This window comes from Phaethon aethereus (assembly GCF_964289735.1).
Source record: "Phaethon aethereus genome assembly, chromosome: 1".
Lineage (NCBI taxonomy): Eukaryota > Metazoa > Chordata > Aves > Phaethontiformes > Phaethontidae > Phaethon > Phaethon aethereus.
Window position 1 is genome coordinate 133,243,472 of NC_138575.1, and position 18,845 is coordinate 133,262,316.

The following is an 18,845-nucleotide window of genomic DNA, read 5'->3' on the forward strand; positions in this document are numbered from 1 at the left end:
CTCTCTTTATGTTCCCTTATGTATCAGTAGCATTTTATTTTTTTTAGGATTGTACCCTTTCCATCATTTAAGAAAAAAAATAGATGAGTTAACTTATAGCATGGAGCCACTTTACATTATTAGAAATACTACTCTAAAGAGAGAATCTAAGACATGTTTAAAACCAAATGTTTTCCTGTATGGAAAATACCTTCTCCCCTTTTTTCCTTTCCCTTTCAATTTTTTTTTTTCTCTCTTCTCTTCATTACCCCTCAACATCTATCTCCCAAAGATGCAACAACAGGATGTTCAGAAAAGCTGCTACATATTGAGAACCCACATACCCTTCTGAAAAGCTTTTCAGCCTACCATCTTTGATTGCCTCTACTGGGATTCAGCTTTCTTAAAGCTGCTTCTGATGCTTGGAAAAGTAGCACGCATTAAAAATCCACAAAACACCACTTTAGGCAGTCAAGTACGTCTTCACAGAGCTGTTCACAATTCTTCCTAGAGTGGAGAATGCAGTGTGCCCAATCTATCACTAATCCTTACAGGCACACACAAAAAGTTCGTAAGAAGGTTGAAGTCAGAACCACACCCCTCACCAAGGGGATAATTCCAGTTTTGCATGACGCAACCTGACTGAAAATACCATTACCAAAATCCCTCTGTATACTCTGTCAAAGATGTATGTATTATTTACGCATAAAATTATTATTTCAGTATTTAATCCTTTCTACTGCGAAATGCAAGAAGCTATGTTTCAGCAAGCTTGAATAATCATCTAAAACATGATTTGCATGAAAGGATCAGTGAAAAATGACATGGTTAATATCAGGACACTTTGTTTCTAAAGGGCAACTGGCACTCAATTATTGCATTCACATATATAACTCTTCTACATTCCAAATCAAACCCAGTCTAGTTCTTTCGTGATTTCAGATAAACCTTTCACAGCTGTGCAACCCTTAAATCTCTGATACCAATTTATTTAACAAGCACCATCCTATCAATAGATACTGCTCTTTATCTTGCCTCTAGTTTTAAACGCTACTTGTTCATACACTACATGCCAGGAGTTTCTTGAACTACTTAGTCTTCAGGACTAGCAATTCAAATACACAAACTGTGAATATGCAAACACTGTTCAATCCCCGCCCCATTTTGCCCCAAGAAGTTTACCAGTGCACAGAGCAAGTCTACTGCTTCCAAGATAAGCTCCTGATGGCCAATTCGTGTGACTCCAAGATCTTCCAGTTCTTGATGAGTAATGCGTAGTAGCTGGTCTCCACTAATCTTCTCTCTTTCAAAGTTCTTTATATATTGCTGCAGGCAATCATCAAGACCTGCAGAAACAGGATGGAAGAAGGGAAGACAAGAGTTAGAAACATTTTGTACTGCCATAGGAAGTAAAAATGGGTTGGAACCAAAAATCAAGCCATTGCAGGATACTTTCCCTATCTTTAAGGGAAGTATTTCAACATTACAAAAAATTTAATGCTACCCAGAAATCTTAAGATTTGGAGAGTTATGGCAGCCATGGCTTTTCCACCTGTAGACAAAACCAATTGCTCAGAGCCCTGAATTCTTGTAGTATACTGCGTTATGAATGCCTACCTGGCAGCTTGTAATGACAGGTATGTTAGCAATGCCTCCATTACATCTGGGAGGGGATAGGAGAAGAAGGAACAATGGAAGGGAGGAAGACTTGCATCCTTCTCTGCGTGCAGTATATCAACAGATGCTGTTAATTATTACAGCACTGTAAGGGACTGGAAACAAGGGAAAGAATTTGTGTCAGAGAAAAATTCTAAGGGAATAATGAGAGCGTGAATATGCTTAATGCCATACATTCAGGAGGGACTAGCTATCAGTGCCTCTTAACCTCACTCCCAGTGTGCCTCTGCCATGGTAGCTCGCATGACAAGGAGGAGTTTCTGGAAATGCCCTCGGCAAGGAACCCATCTCTTCATGGGACACTTGACTACAGAGCCCCATGCAGTGACACAAAAAACGGCAGTGCCACATCATAGCATCTCTCCTACTCCATGACTGCTCATAAGCTGATGAGCCACCTGAAAGCTCACAGATTATGCCAGCCCTAACACAAGCTGCAAAGAACTCTAGCGAACAAGAAAGGCAGCAGCACTGTGAGTGTGTAAACTGGGCCCCAGCTGCAGCAACAGATCCAGCTCAATGTACCTCAGTTCAGAAACTGTATGGAGTCACGGCACACAAATGCTCACTGAGCATGAAAAGCCACTAAAATCAAGACCTGGGTGTGCTCCCCAGAACAGAGTAATAGGGGAAAAGAAACAGGCCGTTGTGCCAAAAAATATCCTAGAAGTGCATGCAATACATTTGCTCAGGACGTGGATGAGTGCAGGTTTATACAGCACCAGGTCCTGCTTTGGGGGCCACCCCTATTCTAGCTATTCATTTTCATTATCAGCCTAATGACATGTAGCTGATGACACATTTGCGCCTGGAGAAAAGAGCACTGCAGAATGTGAGATAATCCATCATACATCTCTTCCCCGTGAATCATTGCCTAAGAGGGCCAGACCAGCAGAGGGAAGCTCTGCAAGTGTGTGCATCCCTGTGCCAAGGGGATAAGGATGACTCTTGGGTATTTGGTGGTCCATCTAAAATTTGTGTCTGAATGCCTTCCGATGGATCAACATGACTGCTACCAAGTAGCAGGATTTGACAAAAACCTGAACACGTTAATTTAGCTGCTTCTTGAGAGATAACCATCAGAAAGGCGGTGTCTCAAACAATCCCTAGTGTTGAAAAGACATCTGCTCATTAGGTTGCAAGGACATGAGAACATTTTTACCTGCTAATGAAAATGTCTGAAAAACCTGAAGATACATGGAAGAGAAGAGATCGATCTGACTGCTGTGCCCCAGCTGTCTCATAAAAGCCCTAGCTTACAGCATAAAGCTGCTCTGAAACTGGTTTTGTTGCATTTTTGGTTCTCATTCACCCCTTTTAGGGTGTAGCCACACCTCCAAAGAGACTCACAGGAGAAACATGTCGGTGCTGCAGGCAGGGATGCCCCAGTGCCGTTCCTGGCTCTGCCCTTGGGCAAATGTCCCCCACACTCTCTCCCTGCTACAACACACCAGCACAATCTTCATATGGCTTTAACTTCTAGAATTCACACACCAAAACTAAACCACATGCAAACACCTTGTAAGTCAAATACTCCAGGCCCAAGACACTGGCACAGGTCCCCAATTCCAGCAGGCTCCAACCATGTCCTTCCAGAGCCTGCTGCCTGATTTCCTGCCTCCAAAAGAAAGCCACTTAAAGGCCTAGATTAATCAAGCATTTGGAGCTATGCCTCCCATTCATTTCCCTTTCTAATCAAATAGTTGCCTCAAATCAGTCATATACTCTATTGCAACATATTAACAGAGAACAAAAACGGTGATCCATGGCTGATCATGTATCACATCTTGCCACACAGCCTGGTTCTCAGAGGTGCTTGACCAGCTTGTGAGGAGCTAAAAATTGTTCCCCAATTCTTCAACAAAGAAAATACAAATGGTTAAACTTTCAGTACGAGTGATGATCTACTAAAGCTTTTATTCTCCTAAGTTCCATTCCCCTACAGTAGGGGAAAATGAATTATCAGAACCACCAGGACTGATGCATAAAATTACTTGGTTGACAGGTATATGCATGGAAAAGACAACAGGAACACTCACTAAGGGCAAAACAACACAGCCTGCTGCTTTGTGGAGTGCCCCATTGTATTTTTGATATTTTTTCCCTTTGTATTTCAATAATGAATACTTTGCCTTTGGCCTTAGAACTGCATGTTAATCAAAAGTAATGTTTCACTGTAAAACAACACAATACATGCATAGTCAGAGTGATGTACAAGGGGAAGCTCTTAACTTCTATCTTAGACACCGTTGCTTCAGAACATGTCAAACACCATGAATCCTGCATATTCCCAAGGAATTTCAATGGGAGCCCTCGGTTCATCCAAATGCTGCCATGTCTCTCTTACATGCTAGGTAATGCCCGTCATTATTAGGAAACAGGCAAGCAGCAATAAAAATGAGGTATTCTTCCCTGGTGACACCTAAAAGTAAGGCCATTTACCAAGTCCCAGTGCTTTAAGAACTCATTTAGACATTTAAATTTAGGTTGCAAAAGGCAATAACTTTTCTCAAATCTTCTTGAGTCCACTTTACTTGTTCAAACAGATACACACACAAGATACCATTATCTTGAATTATCTGTCATAAACCTTCTTGATTTATGCATATTTGTACATATTTTCTCCCAAAGCCCTTCTTAGCCCAAGTCTTCCATCTAACATATTAATTGCATGAACTGTTTTACAAGCACAGTCCCATGTATAATGGTTTTTTTTTTTGAAAGAAATTAAATGTTCCTGACAATACATAAAACTATTAAAAATAGGCCATAGATGTCCTTTTGCTAAATGACTAAAAAAGAAAGCAGTAAGTACTTCTGATATTCCTGAACTTAAGTCCCACACTGCTTACGTAGACTGCTGAATGAGAATAAGCAGAATTCTTATTGAAAGAATTCAGAATAAGAATGAGAATAATGATACCAGCGTCATCAGGTATCAAAAAAAAATGAATTCTCAGCTAAGAGACTAGCAAAACAAATCCAGAATAAGACATGACAGATGCACTTAATAAACACTTACTGACAGTTAATTCTAAATAAAGCCATTACTCTTCCTCCTCCTGCTACCTATGTATTTTTGTCATTCAGATGTAATCTAGACGGTTGCACATAGTTCACATAGGGTAAGAAAAAAATTTAAGACAAAAGTATTACTGACAATTGCTTGACTCATCAATTTCTTAAAAGCTACAGCCAGGAAAGAACAAAATAACTTAACTGTAGATTAAGTGACATTTTCAGAATAGCTTGCCAGAATTACTTCCCCTCATTCCCTAAACAGAACATCCTTTTAAAGTAATATTTCTGTCATTCTATTTCTCAGTTAAAGAGTAGCAATTCCTTTTGTAAACAAAACTGTGCACAGATAGGAAATAAGAATAAGAATACAAAAAGGCTGCCAGCATTCCTCACCCACATCTTTTGTCCCCAGAGCCACAGGAGAAAGCCTTGTTTGCCAGCAGCCAGCCAGCTGCTGCTGCGTTCAGGTCAACAGCAGCGGGGCTGCAGGGAACGGGCGTTCCTGGCTGATAATGCCATTTAACTTGGGACAGGACAGGATGTACCAAAAATCAGCAGGTGCCTGGGGTCCATGGAAACAGCCTGGCAGCGAACAGGGAAAGCACAGCTTTCTTAAGAGCACTCTGCTTTCCACAATATTCCTGCAAGTCCAGCATCCACCCAACCTCAATGTAGTCAGAAATTTGTCTAGCTGTCAAGGTCTGCTCTGCTTCTACCCCCAGATGCCCTCTTACCAGAGGATGTCACGCAACCCATGTACCACAGGAACCCCAGCAGATAACTCAGTTTGATGTACTATTCCCTGTTCCTCGCCATGTGTGTGATTAAGGTTGCCAAGCACCTAGCAGTCCTGGATATTTCAAGAATAATAGCCTCTGTCCAAAAATCAGGTTCGTTATTATATTACGGATACATAAGGCCCCATAGTATATCAAACAGGTTTTGTGATGTCCGTACAAAAGTAACAGTCTCATATTCAACAACTCTGCTCCTCACCCAAAATAATCGCAAGATTTTTGATTATACGTAAAGGCACAGACGTTCAAATAAGTAGAGAGTTTAAAAAACTGTATGATGGTACTCCACTTCCTTTAGAGGAAACACCATATAATGTAACTTCATTTTCTTTTTTCTTGAAAGATTTCTTGTCTTGTGCTCCAGAAATAACACAGACTTCCATGCACACTAACTACTCAAGCAGCAGTCCCCTGCCCCGCATGCTTTCCACCTAGGCTTATCAACCATCAAGTCTGGCAGTGCTGTCCAGATCCCATTATACACTCATTACCAGGCCAGTTTGATGGGGACCTAGAAGAGCATTTAAAATGTTAATACACTGCACATCTTTGTCAGCTGGCATACCCCTGAGGTGTTACATACACAGATGGACTATTCTATGCATTAACAGAAAACGAGAAACTCTTTTCATTAAGTTTAAAGCAAGCTCTACCTCATCTGTGGGATTAAACAAATAAAAAAACAATAGCAAAAGTAAAGAAAGCTCCTCCAAAAGAAACTGCTCAGATAAGTCAGTGCTTTTAACATAAAAAAAAGAAAAAAAAAAAACTTCTCTAGAAAAGTTTCTCTTGCAAGTAGAACATACTGAAGCTGGGTTTTTTTCCCCTACTCCATCATCTGAGCTCTACCTTGTGTGGGCCAAGTCAAAGTTCATCAAATCATCAACAATTTTTAATGGCACACAGATGCGAAATCAGGCAGATTTCTATGCAATGAATTCCTTTTATTACAACGATACAGTAGAAGCTGATCAAGACATGTGTAATTTCATTTTTTTTACTCAATATTTTCTGGAATAAGATTGCAAGATGCAGCGGTACCCTCCAGGGAAATCTTCCATGCTTGCAATCTCTTAACTAATAACACAACTGCACATTTCATCATCTCTCTTGAGGTACTGTCTTAGTCTGATGCATGTAACAGGTTATCATTTGAATCAAGCAAACCAAACTGCCCTGTAACTCAGTGTCAGAACAGGTTATGCACATCTGTGATAATTCAAACTCAAATCACCCTCTCTATGAAATAAATACATCCTGAGGTTCTGATCCTACAGCCTGCTCCTCTTCTGCAAGCAGTTCAATCTTTCCTCTCGCCTCTAAGAGACTAAAAAGCATTAAAATAGACTTTGTCTATGGCTAGATCTGAACTAAAAATTGTAATCAGCTGCTCAGATACACATGAAAAGATACAGTTCTAAAAATAGTGGCAACTAGGTAGAATATTCTTCCCCCAAAATGTTGGCATAACAGTTTTTCCTTAAGATTGGAAAACTACACTGAAAATAACAGAGCTTGTGTCCTTACTAGCCTCCTTTCCAGGTTAGGGTTAAGGGAAAGATGATGAACATTACAGGTTTAACGATCATACCTGAAACTTCGACAAAGGAGTATATTTTTATGCTCGCCTGGTAAATCAGAATGAGGATGCAAACTGACAACTTCACTTGGCAAGTCCTTGTTCTGTAAACCCTGCATTTACTGAAAAGCAGTAACATACAAACAATACATGGAATAATTTCGCATGGGAGGGAAAGACACACAGCTTTCTTTAAAAAAACCCAAATTATAGGTTTGGGGCTTTTCTTTTTCTTTAAATACAAGGCAAACAAATTAATCTTTCAATCTGAACAGAAAGAGTATGCCCTACCTGAACTCCATCAGTTTTACACCTTAAATCAAAATTCAGGCAATGGACTGTAGCACAGAATTTAACAAGTCATTACAAGGAAATTTAAACTAGAGTTTAATATGAGCTGGGCATTTATAGCACTGTCTAATGTCTTTTCAGATTGTAAACTATTATTTGCAACATTTTTACCTAAACTAGTATGATGGAAGGGGCCACTAAACATTAAACGTTCAGAAAAAAATCACGGTTGTTTTCTCCCTGCTCACCATTAAATATGCATTAAATTTAAGCCAACTATTCTTAAGGACTGACCACCTTTGAAACTGCACATCAGCCTACGTATGTTTCAAACTTGAATGTTCAAGTGAGTTCCTGGTAAGTTGTAACATTGTGCTATGACTTATGCATTTGCACTCAGGCTTTATTAATCCAGAGCTGGTAGCCTACTAGCCTATTCACTTTAAATATACAAAAATACAAGCTTTGCTTATGTCAAAGAGCAAGACAACCAATCAGAGAACTTCTCCCTCTCTTCCACCTCAACCAGAGAGCTGCTCCACGGCACAGACACTGCAGGCAGCCCCGAGTGGGCAATTCTCCCCATCACAGCAGCTCCTATTTGGGGTACACACTCACGCTTCCTCCTAAGAAGAACCAGAGCACAAGAGGGCAGGCTAGGAAAGACCAGGTTTCCCCCCAGTCTGTACGTGGGAGATGGGCATCTGGAAACTCTCCATGTCCCTCAGTCTGCATGTCACCGCAGAAACCACGAGCAAGCCAAGCCAGCCACTTTCCCACCTGAGAGGCAAAGATAATTCTCCTCTGCCCACTTAAGGCATGCTCACATAAGGGATGCTCACTGCTTCGAGGTCTTCAGCACCTCCTGGGCTTCATATGTAACAAACAGATGTCACAGTTATCAGTGCCAAAAGAATGGAGCAAAGAACAGAATGTTTTAAGTGCAGTAGATGGCAAATGCCTACTGCGGACAGGGTGGCTGCAAAAAAGTAATGCCCCATCCCAGAAGAGCACTGAAGGCAGGATAGCGAAAGGAACACCAGGAGCAGCTTTCATTGCAGATTGGGGAAAAATTACAATATATTTAAAACTGGAGAAAAATATTAATTGCAGGCCCCAGATTTATGAATGGGTACAGGATTAATGAAAGGAAGAATTGCCAAATGCCTGGATTACAGCAGTACTTGCAAAAGAGCAGGACAATCACTTTGTGCACGGGTTATCTGGAATTTCAGGCAAAAGCCCTCTAACCACAGAACATATTTGTCCGTCACTCCAGAGAATTATTCTCTCTCTCTCACTCCCTCTCCCTCCATACCTATCTGCATTAAAGAAAATTCCAAAAGCATAAAAAAAAAAAAAATTTAAAATTACTAAGAAGATCCAAATAATTATTCCTTCAAACTTAACGTGTATTCATAGAATATAGTGTAAGATCACATGTTTTCCATGTGCAGTTTAGGGCAGATGTATTTTTTTCCAGGAATCTTCAACTGTTCATATTCAAAACATTATGTGAGAGGTACTGCTAACTAAAAACTACATTTTTAGACAATGAAAGAGAAACATGATGCATCAAAACACTCACTTTATATCCATTGAATATATATTACTACGTCCAGAAAAGCGTGTGAAGTTTGTAGAATGAAGAACTCAAAAGACAGAAGATGTGAACATGAGAAGCAGCGATGTAATCTGAACTCAGCCTCTCCTGAAGGTATTATAAATGCCAAGACCCTGACTACTAGACCAGAGGTATTGTGTAAAGCAGTGAGGTAAATTAAGGAAAGGTATTACACTGGGCTACTGCAGAGATGAGCAAAATGAAAAAGTGAAATAGACGTCTATTTTAACCTTGCACGTTGTTCTCTTTTTTTCAAGGTCCTTGCCAGGAGAAGGGCCTGCGGTCGGTCAAAGGAAAAGCCACCAGTGAACGAGGACATGGCATTATGCCAGGTGAGAACTTGGGAGTCAAAGAGTATATTTGTGACAGCAGTGGGTTGAAACAGAAGTCTGAGGTAAAAGAAGTACTGCCTCAAGTCACTAAGGATTCTGTAATGAAAAAAATCAAATCCTGTTCGAGGAATCTAACTCTGAAGTGTCTGCTGTTTCCATGCCTACAGATCTCTTCATGCTCATGAACACCAAGACATGGATATAGTCATCATATGCCCATGTTGGCAATAAATAGCAAAGTTGTTCAACAGAAAATTGCAGAAACATCAAGACTGAGTGGATCATACATGGCTCACCAACAGCTCTACTTTACAAAAAATTTCACACTGACCAAATTTTAAAAGGGTTTTCTTGGGGAAAAAAAAAATTTAAAAGGAGACAAAGAGACAGAAAGTGTACCTGTAGACTAACTACAAGCATATTTTAAAGATACACAAGACCAAACTGGATGCGGTGTCTAATAGGACATATTTTCAATAAAATCAGTCCTTGCTGTTAGACTACTTATAATCAGGGCTTATTATGGCAAGTTAGACTTGTTAATTACAAGAATAATATCCAAAGTGTGCTGTTTAGCTGTTGATAAATGTAATCATTCATATTTCTCTGAGTGCTTTTTGTTTCTGTTATGCCCATCTGTATAGCAAAGCCAAATCTTTACACAAGCACATACAAGTTTTGCAAAGTATTTGAAATCTTACAACATGGATAACACTGCAACAACCAGTGTTGAGCTCTATTTCTATGAAATTAAAGGATTAGTATCCCTGATTATCAATATTGTTCTCAATATAAGAGGTTATAATTATTGTTATATATAGGACTCTTATTATTGGATTACAATGACCACATTGTTCAACTACAGCTGTGGCCTTTGCACACGAGAAATGCTGAAGTCTGCTGAAAAGTTAGTGTGGCTGATAATGGCAGCGGAAATCTCTTTGCTAGTGGAAGGGAGAGAAGCCAAACAACCCACAGCATCAGTAAATATGGAATCCCTCAAACGAAGTTAATCAAAGGAATGCATCCATTTACTCCTGATAAACAGTACTACACCCAACTGCAGGGCATAGGGCAGCCACAGTGGGGATGGTATGAGAAAGTGTGCATTCACTCTCACAATTCAATGTATAAAATGGCAGATTTTAAGCTCAGGGTTAGAAGTTCAGTACAATTTGGGAGGCATCTAGAGATGAACTGGAAATACCTGAACTGTAATGACATTTTTTCTTTTTCTTTTTTTTTTTTTTTTAATTTCTTATCCCACCTGCAAAGAATGCTACTTGTATTCTGAACAAAGACCAGAGACAGGCTAACGGAGGCTGCTGGTGTTTGTTGAAATATCATATTTTACCAAAATCAGTAGTTCTCCAATAATCTGGACAAGAATTATCAAGATTATAAGACTATAAACACTGAATGAAGTAGTCCCCTAAAATTTCAAAGAGGAAACGCCATTTGTCCTGCTTTCAGCTGGGCTAGAGTTAATTTTCTTCACAGAAGCTACTGTGAGGCTATGTTTTGGATTTGGGATGAAAAAATAACGTTGATAACGTGCTGATGTTTTGAGTTGTTGCTGAGCAGCCAAGGACTTGTCCGGCTTTTCATGCTGGCCTGCCAGCGAGGAGGCTGGGGGTGCATGGGAAGCTGGGAGGGGGCACAGCTGGGACAGCTGACCCAGGCTGGCCAAAGGGATGTTCTATACGATATGACATCATGCTCAGCATACAATGCTGGGTCGAAGAAGGAAGGGGTGGAGGGACGTTCAGAGTGATGGTGTTTGTCTTCCCAAGAAACCATTACACGTGATGCAGTCCTGCTTCCCTGGAGATGGCTGAACACCTGCCTGCCCATGGGGAGTGGTGAATGGATTCGTTGGTTTGCTTTGCTTGCGTGCGCGGCTTTTGCTTTACCTGTTAAACTGTCTTTATCGCAAACCATGAGTTTCCTCACTTTGACTCTTCCGATTCTCTCCCTCATCCCACTGTGAGGGAGTGGGCGAGCAGCTGCGTGGTCCTTAGTTGCTGGCTGGGGTTAAACCACAACACCATTATTGACTCAATTTTTTTCCTACTTAAATCTATGCTCTCATGATTTTTGAAGCAGCTTTGAAGACATGGAATGTACCATCAAAGCTTTGCAAAAAGCAACAGGAGAGAGTGGCATTGTCATTTTACATGTAATAACAAATTTTTATGATACACAAGAATCCAGCCAGTCCAGTCCTATTCAGGGCACCATGATTCTAGCCTGTAGAAAGTAATATACAAGGAGACGCGGCCCTAACCAAAGATGATAAACTTCTCTTTCTCCATGAAATTCAAGCTGGCTCCCTTAACAGCTACTTTTATTTCTCTGTTTCACATTGCAGTTTTCACACCTTCACAGTCATTCTCCTTCCTATTTTTCACCTCTTTAAATATCATATTCTATAAATACTAAATTCTAAACTCCAGTTTACAGAGTACGTCAGGAAAGGGAAGTCTTCTTGGGTCCAATCAATGTTTAACTTCTTCCTCAAAGTACTACATTTCTGCTCCAATTATCACATATAAATTAGAACACATTACAACTATCTTAGCATATAGGCATCTTCCAATCAACATTATAAAATTAGGGTTCTAAAAACCACTAACTAACATCTATTTGATTTGTGTTTCGTCGGATATTTTTTTTAAAATTTCAAATGCTACCATTTTTCTCTTCTGAAATGATTCCAACACCTGCCTGCATCACTACCACTGTAGGGATTTGATGTTTCCTAAGAACTTGCTACCATGCATCAGACTATAAGGAGTAACTTTATTACTAATTGGTTCCCCCTAAAATATAATGCAATTTATGAATGAGCACAACAAAAAGTTCTTCTCAGCAGTGTCCTTCTGACTTTAGAGTTTCTTAAGGTTTATCTCTGTACTAGCACAAAGCAACTTCACAAGATTAAAACACAGCTTAGCACCAAACATATAATACTCTGGTGCCTGCAGACAAAAGGGCTACACCACTGGTTTACGTGGGGGAACAGCTGTCCATCTAACAACAGCGTGTGGCTTTATCACCTCTCCAACGTGTCTCCCGAGCCAGCGGTGAGCACCAACGATATTAAAACAGGCTGAAGTGAGTACCACCAGGTTCAAGCACACCACCACCAACGGAGCACCAGAGTTGGAAAGGGCTAGCGAGGGCGCAGTTCACCCGAAGCAAACCAGCCCTCCATCCGTCCCAGCCCTGGGCTTCGGCCGTGCAGCTCCAACCGCAAGTGCACTAATGCGCAGCACCTGCCGTCCAAACAATTTTGCACTGCACAGGAATGACGAACTACCAAATTCCCAAATATGACTGTAAGCACCGAAATGCAACTACCACATTCCCTAAGGATGGAAGGCTTTGTCTAAATAGGTGTGGTATTGGCTTCTTCAACAGTTTAGAAGGGTCTGCAAGACGGAAACACTCCCTCAGGACTTAAGATACGAAAGTCTTAATTTTCCATAGCTTTTCATTGTCTCCCATGATTGTTTGCAGCTGTGCTTCACACTAGCACATATGACTATAGGAAGTGCAAAGCCATCAAATGTCCAAGCCTACAGCAGGCAGGCAGGAGGGAAAGTTTCTTCACACTCTGAGTGAACTCCCTCCCGTTCATTCTTCCTTCTCGCAACGCCCATGCAATTCCCAGGCTTGAAGCTCTCTTTAGCAGAAGTTCGCACAATTCAGCACAGTGTGAGATTTGAGGTGGTTTTAGAGTTGTGGGCAGGAAAAGCTGTACACCCCCCTCTACGTGACAAAGAAACATCTGTAACTTAAAATCACTGGTCAAATACTTTGATATGTGTAGGAGTGTCTTGAAGAAGAAAGGGAAAGCTATACTTCTAATATCACTTCACATCACTTCACATACAATGTCTCAGTAACCATCCCACCCCTCTGCAAAATATAAATTAATTATATATTAAAGAGAAAAAACAAGTATAATATGCAAGACAGTCAGAAGATGTTTATGTAAGCCAAGCACACCCCTGACATTAACCAAGTAAGTAAATAAGTACTGGTTGTTCTTTTAAAAGCCTTTCCATGTTTGCATTTTTACAGCATGCTCTGGAGCAGCCACGTTAAACGCACTGTTGTTATCACAAGAAGGGCTCTCCTCTTCTCCCTCCCTCACATGGGCTAATATATGCCATTACGCAAAATAGTCAAATAAAGACTGTGGCAGAGCTTATTATCGTCCTTCACCACGAAAACCAGCTTTGGTGCCAAGAATTTATTATGTCAGAAGGCATCCTTTCAGAGCAAGCTGGAACATCGTGTCCCCAAAGAAATAATACAACAGTTGTTAAAACTTTCCTTTACCTCAGTACTTTACACTGTCTCCCACCACTGGAGGAATCTGTTAATGGTTCAGATAAGGCTTCACAATTTATTTGGTGATGCCACCACACAGGGTATGCAGATTTCATGCGGCCCAGCAGCGTGGTTGAAAGCAATGCAATTCATTTTTCAACACGAGCAATACTCAGTTTTGCTACATTTACATTGAAACCCTCTCTGGAGCAACAGTGGACAAGATGCTAGGCTTGGTTGAGAGTGCTTATACGATGCCTTCCATTCATGCTCCAAATTACTCTTTCTTCCCCTACATTTGATTTTCTTTCTAATACCAGCAAAATCATCCAGTGTTCACTGGGTCTATCTGCCTTCTCTCAGGAGGGATTTCAGAATTAAGAGAGAACCCTAATGACATCACCCATAATTGGACAGAATATGTTCAAATAACTACAAACAGTCCTACAAGTACAGCTTTATTACATTCTGATATGCACAGATCCAGTGTACGTTAAGAAGTTGAAAACACTTCAGGTTTAAGCTTCTTGGCTAAGACAATCTGCTTCAAACTATAGTTTGAAGAGTAAGTAGAGAGCCTTACAGAAAAGTACATGCAAGGACAACTTTACATGCCTGCTCTTCCCCATTCTTCCTCTCACTCATTAAAAGAGGAGAACACATTCCATAATGTAAAATCTACAATATGAACCATAAGCCTGTAAAGTGGGAGTGCAACCCACCCAACTGGATCATCACAAAATACATTAATTAGTTTTTTATTTTCTTTGGCAGTATACTTTTTAAAATAATGTCAGCTTTGCATAAGTTGTAAATACATAAAAATTAAAAAAAAATAATCTGTTGAAGTGACAACCTAAGTTACATTTTAGCTAGTTTCTCATTTTGCATAATCACTTGCTCATACAATTTATCCATATGAGCAAAAAGCAGTAACTAGGAATTAGACCCTTCAAAGACTGAATTAATCTATAGCGACATATTAGTCTCTTTCAAGTCCTGTCAATGTTATATCCCCAGGAAAGAGAAACTAGCGTTCACATGGAAAGAAACGTGTGCACGTGTCACACAAAATTAATAACAATTTGTTTTTAACTATTAACTGCATAGCACTAAGTCAATGGTATGACACCTGTCCCTGAAGCTCTTTCCCAAAGACAGGATGAGGTACTTCATTAAGTATAGTCGTACTTACAAACAGCCTTGCCCCAAGCCACATGGAAGGCAGAGCAAACTAAGCCAGAGCTGAGATTTAACTGAGGCTGCAGTTCCACAAAGCTCTAGTATATTGTTGCCATAGTTTATCAGATAAAAGGAAAACAAAGTACATATAAAGTTTTACCACTGAATTAATTTTGAGCTTGGGTTTCCTTTGTGTGATCTCCATCCTCTATTCTGCAATATCCCTGGCTGGTAGAACTAAATACTTGTATCAGTCAGCGTGGGATAAAGTGTCCTGATTATCTATATTCCTGCCCATTTCCACCAGACATCACCAGGAGGTAAATGCTGTTTAACACTTTCTGTGCTAGCTGTATATAGCCAACTGTAATATACTTCTTGGTCTTGCTCCACTATCTCCTGCCCATTTAAGCATTGTTTACTTTACATTGAAAAGTGATGGAGAGGGTGTATCAGTATACAAATACTAAGCATTTCAGTTAGCACCTCATCCAGACCTAATCAAAAGCAGAGTTAACAAAAAAACAAAAAAAAACACCAAAAAGTACAACAAAATATCTGAATGTTCTCTCCGCAGAGTTTAACAGGACTTGTTAGATGTACCGATTTTCTTAATGCATGAGAGATTCCTTATTCCACATTTATTCTTAAAAGTGTACATGAAACATAAGGTTAGACATCATTTCAAGTAGTTGTAAAACCTGAATGAATTAATAATAATTACTATTTTGATCATAGTAATTCTGGCTGAGTTTGCATGCCTCCTTGTCACTAAAGACTGAAGGAAAAGACTGTCCTTGTTACCTGCAAAAAACTCCTTTGGTCTCATTAAAAATAAACTTTCTGAACCTGAGTGAGACTTAAAGAATGGGGTTTTTTGAAAGACAGAGGATACCTTTATTTCCAAGAACCTGCTCTAAGGTATCAAACACATCATTTCCACTATCATGTCCAAATGCCAACCAGTCTGTTAAACATGTGTTTATCAGATGTATTCTGATCTTTTATGTCACATGCATCCTAGTGCTTATGTATTATTTCAGCCTCCTGTTAAGAAACAGTAATACCTTAACACTCTTCAGTTCTTTTAGAGCTTCTTTGCTAACTTGAACTATGTAAGAAATAACAGGGCTTTTAATAATAAAGTATGCATGAAGTTAAGCACTGATAGATAGGAAATGGCAATTCTAATGCCTATAAACATAAGGTGCAGTTCCCCTTCTCATGACAGTTTCTGCTCTGCTGAAGCCCCCTTTGGAGCTGGTTCTCTGCATAATGACCGGTTTCACAACTGTAATAGAGAGAAAAGTGCAAAATGGAAAAAATTTCTGAAGCTTTAATATTAATAGCTTAGTATTAAAATTTTAACAAGCTGTTGGTGTATTTTTAAAAAGAAAAATAACGGCATGAGAATATAGGACATGCAAATTCTGGGACAGTACTTTTTAACAAGCAAATGAACACCAAATTTTAGGGTGAAAATTATGGGCAGAAGGAGATTCTGGAGACTTTTGTCTGGAGTGGTTTTGCAACGCACTGCCCCATCATCTCAGAAAGCCTATCCTGCAGCCAGGTGACAGGACTCCTCCCTGAAGACCACTGCCTTCTGCCCAGTCGTCCTAGGCTCCTTCAGTTGAAGCTGCAGCATTCCCATCTGCAGCCCACTGCCACAAAACTGTACTACAGTTTCTGCACAGCAGCAAGAATTTAGTTGGCAACATCTGAGCACCATTGATGCAATCCTTAACAAATGAAAACCTGTAACATGGCTTAAAATATCCTGCCATGATATCATGCCCGTAAGACTACGTGGCCAACTTGTGGTTACGATCAGATAAGAAAAGCTTAACCATGGGCAAGATTTTGGCGAGAATCCTAAACACCATCTTCAGCAGATGGGCAGGGAAATCTTGTTAGGATTCCCACCTGCAGAACCCATCTTACCACCAAACTAGAGGCTGCATAAAGACCAGGTAAGCTTTACTTATATCAATGTCACTCTCATTTATTCCTTCCCCAGCACCACTACCAGCAAAAATTTTCCTTAGCACATCCATTACTCTACCAACCCAACTCACTCCCTTTCTTCTATATCTCCTCCTTATTCTCTTTGCACCTAAACAAGAATGGGAAAACCTTTTTATTCTAGCATGCATTTTTCATCCTCCTCTCTCTCCTTGCACAGCTCCATAGCTCCAAGGTCAGCATCTCCTGCAGCACGCAGCTTTCCTAAGTGGCAGGAGCCGTATAGCAGACTGACACGAGCCTCAATGACTTGGCTGCTGCTAACATCAGCGAAGCCACCCAGAAAGAGTGTTCCATGTTTCACCTTACTGCTGTTGCTTGGAAAATCTGTGACTAGCAATAGAGGTATCAAAGTCATCCTCCAAATATCAGGCTGGCCATATTACGGTGCGCCAGAACCAGAAAGAAAATTACGTTTCTTCTACAAAGAAAATTCAAACTCTGAGCAGCCTGTAGGGATCCTCCCTCCTGATCAGGAGAACTGTATCTCCACCATTTGCAGAGAGAATTTTATTATAAACTATTCAGGCTTTTTAGCAGGGCCTGTAGCAATAGGACAAGGGGTAATGGTTTTAAACTAAAAGAGGGCAGATTTCAACTAGATCTAAGGAAGAAATTTTTCACAATGAGGATGGTGAAACCCTGGCACAGGTTGCCCAGAGAGGTGGTAGATGCCCCATCCCTGGAAACTTTCAAGGTCAGGTTGGACAGGGCTCTGAGCAACCTGATCTGGTTGAAGATGTCCCTGCTTGTTGCAGGGGGGTTGGGCTAGATGGCCTTTAAAGGTCCCTCCCAGCCTGAACTATTCTGTGATTCTATGATTCACACTATAAGCCAATCTTTGGCAGACAAGAGTAGTGCTTTGACTTCCAAGCGTTCAACAGGAGTTCCTACTACACTTTCAGCCCACATCATTCAGCTAGGGAGCGATTCACTAACATGTGTCTCTCAAAGTCTGAGCACCACATTAGTGTTGGGCGCATCTCCTCTGACACAACTTGACACTTCAGTCATATGTTAAGCTCTGAAGCATCTGTTCCATAATAAACTGTTATACGCTTGCCAAGAACCTAAGTACTGTTTTTTGGATGAGTATTGCTAACTTGCAAGCCATAACTTAATACTCATCTGACATTGATGGTGACCCAATGTTTAATGGAGCTTAATGCTATTCTGATGCCACTGATGAAATTATCCCTCAGTAGTCCAGTTTCATAATCTACAATTTGCAAGGAAGCAAGACAGATATACAGGCACTGTCTCCACTCACATCAGTCAATCAGTTCACTGGCAGGGAAAGATTCCCTAATTGAAGTTACAGGTAAGTACACTGCTGTGCATCATTCATCAATACAGGATTTTGTTCAGATGATTTAAACCAATTATATTATTATGAAAAAGCAAAGCATGAATTATTCCCAAGTGCAAGAGGAAAATATGGGTAAAAGCCTTGACCCAGCATGTGCAATGACTTCATAAAGTCCTGAGCACTGTCCAGGAAAGTCAGTGCTCTGGCCAACAGGAGTTTCTATTCATTTTCCCCCTGCTAGGCTGTTTAACAGTTTGGTCACTGCTTAGACACAGCTGTGCAAACAATCTTTCAATGTTTGGCCTGATGCTATTGAACTCCATCCCAAAATGTCTCTCCCCTCCTTTCTGCACATCGGATGAGGAAGGCTAATGGCTAACTTGGATGCAGAGGATTATAGCCTTGCATATTCCAACTTAAATCTGTAGATCCTAATATTTTTGAGTTTTGAAAGAATTTTAGTAAGTAAATTAGCACGTTACAGTTTTATCTAGGTCAGTACTTTCTAAATCATCTCAAGGCGGCCTATTCCCATCTTGAGGAAAAAAACGCCCTGTGAATGCCCAAATGTTTTAAAACAACTAAAAGCAATTAAACAAAAGCAATGAGAAAGTAATATTTTAAAAATGCCTTGGATGAGAACTAGACGAGGTTTCTGAGGGTCAGAAACATAAAAAACAACTACTTT

The 18,845-nt window shown here is 40.3% G+C and overlaps 1 protein-coding gene across 4 annotated transcripts in view; it reads right to left on the reverse strand.

The window, feature by feature from the left end:
- CNKSR2 (connector enhancer of kinase suppressor of Ras 2) overlaps nucleotides 1-18,845 on the reverse strand; it is a gene marked incomplete at its 3' end in the record, with an annotated part of 223,906 nt that overhangs the window by 183,934 nt on the left and 21,127 nt on the right. For all 4 annotated transcript variants that reach the window (XM_082012335.1, XM_082012334.1, XM_082012333.1 and 1 more), the window contains exon 2: nucleotides 1,162-1,325. In XM_082012335.1, the coding sequence (XP_081868461.1) occupies nucleotides 1,162-1,325 (164 nt within the window). The remainder of the gene's footprint in view (nucleotides 1-1,161; nucleotides 1,326-18,845) is intronic.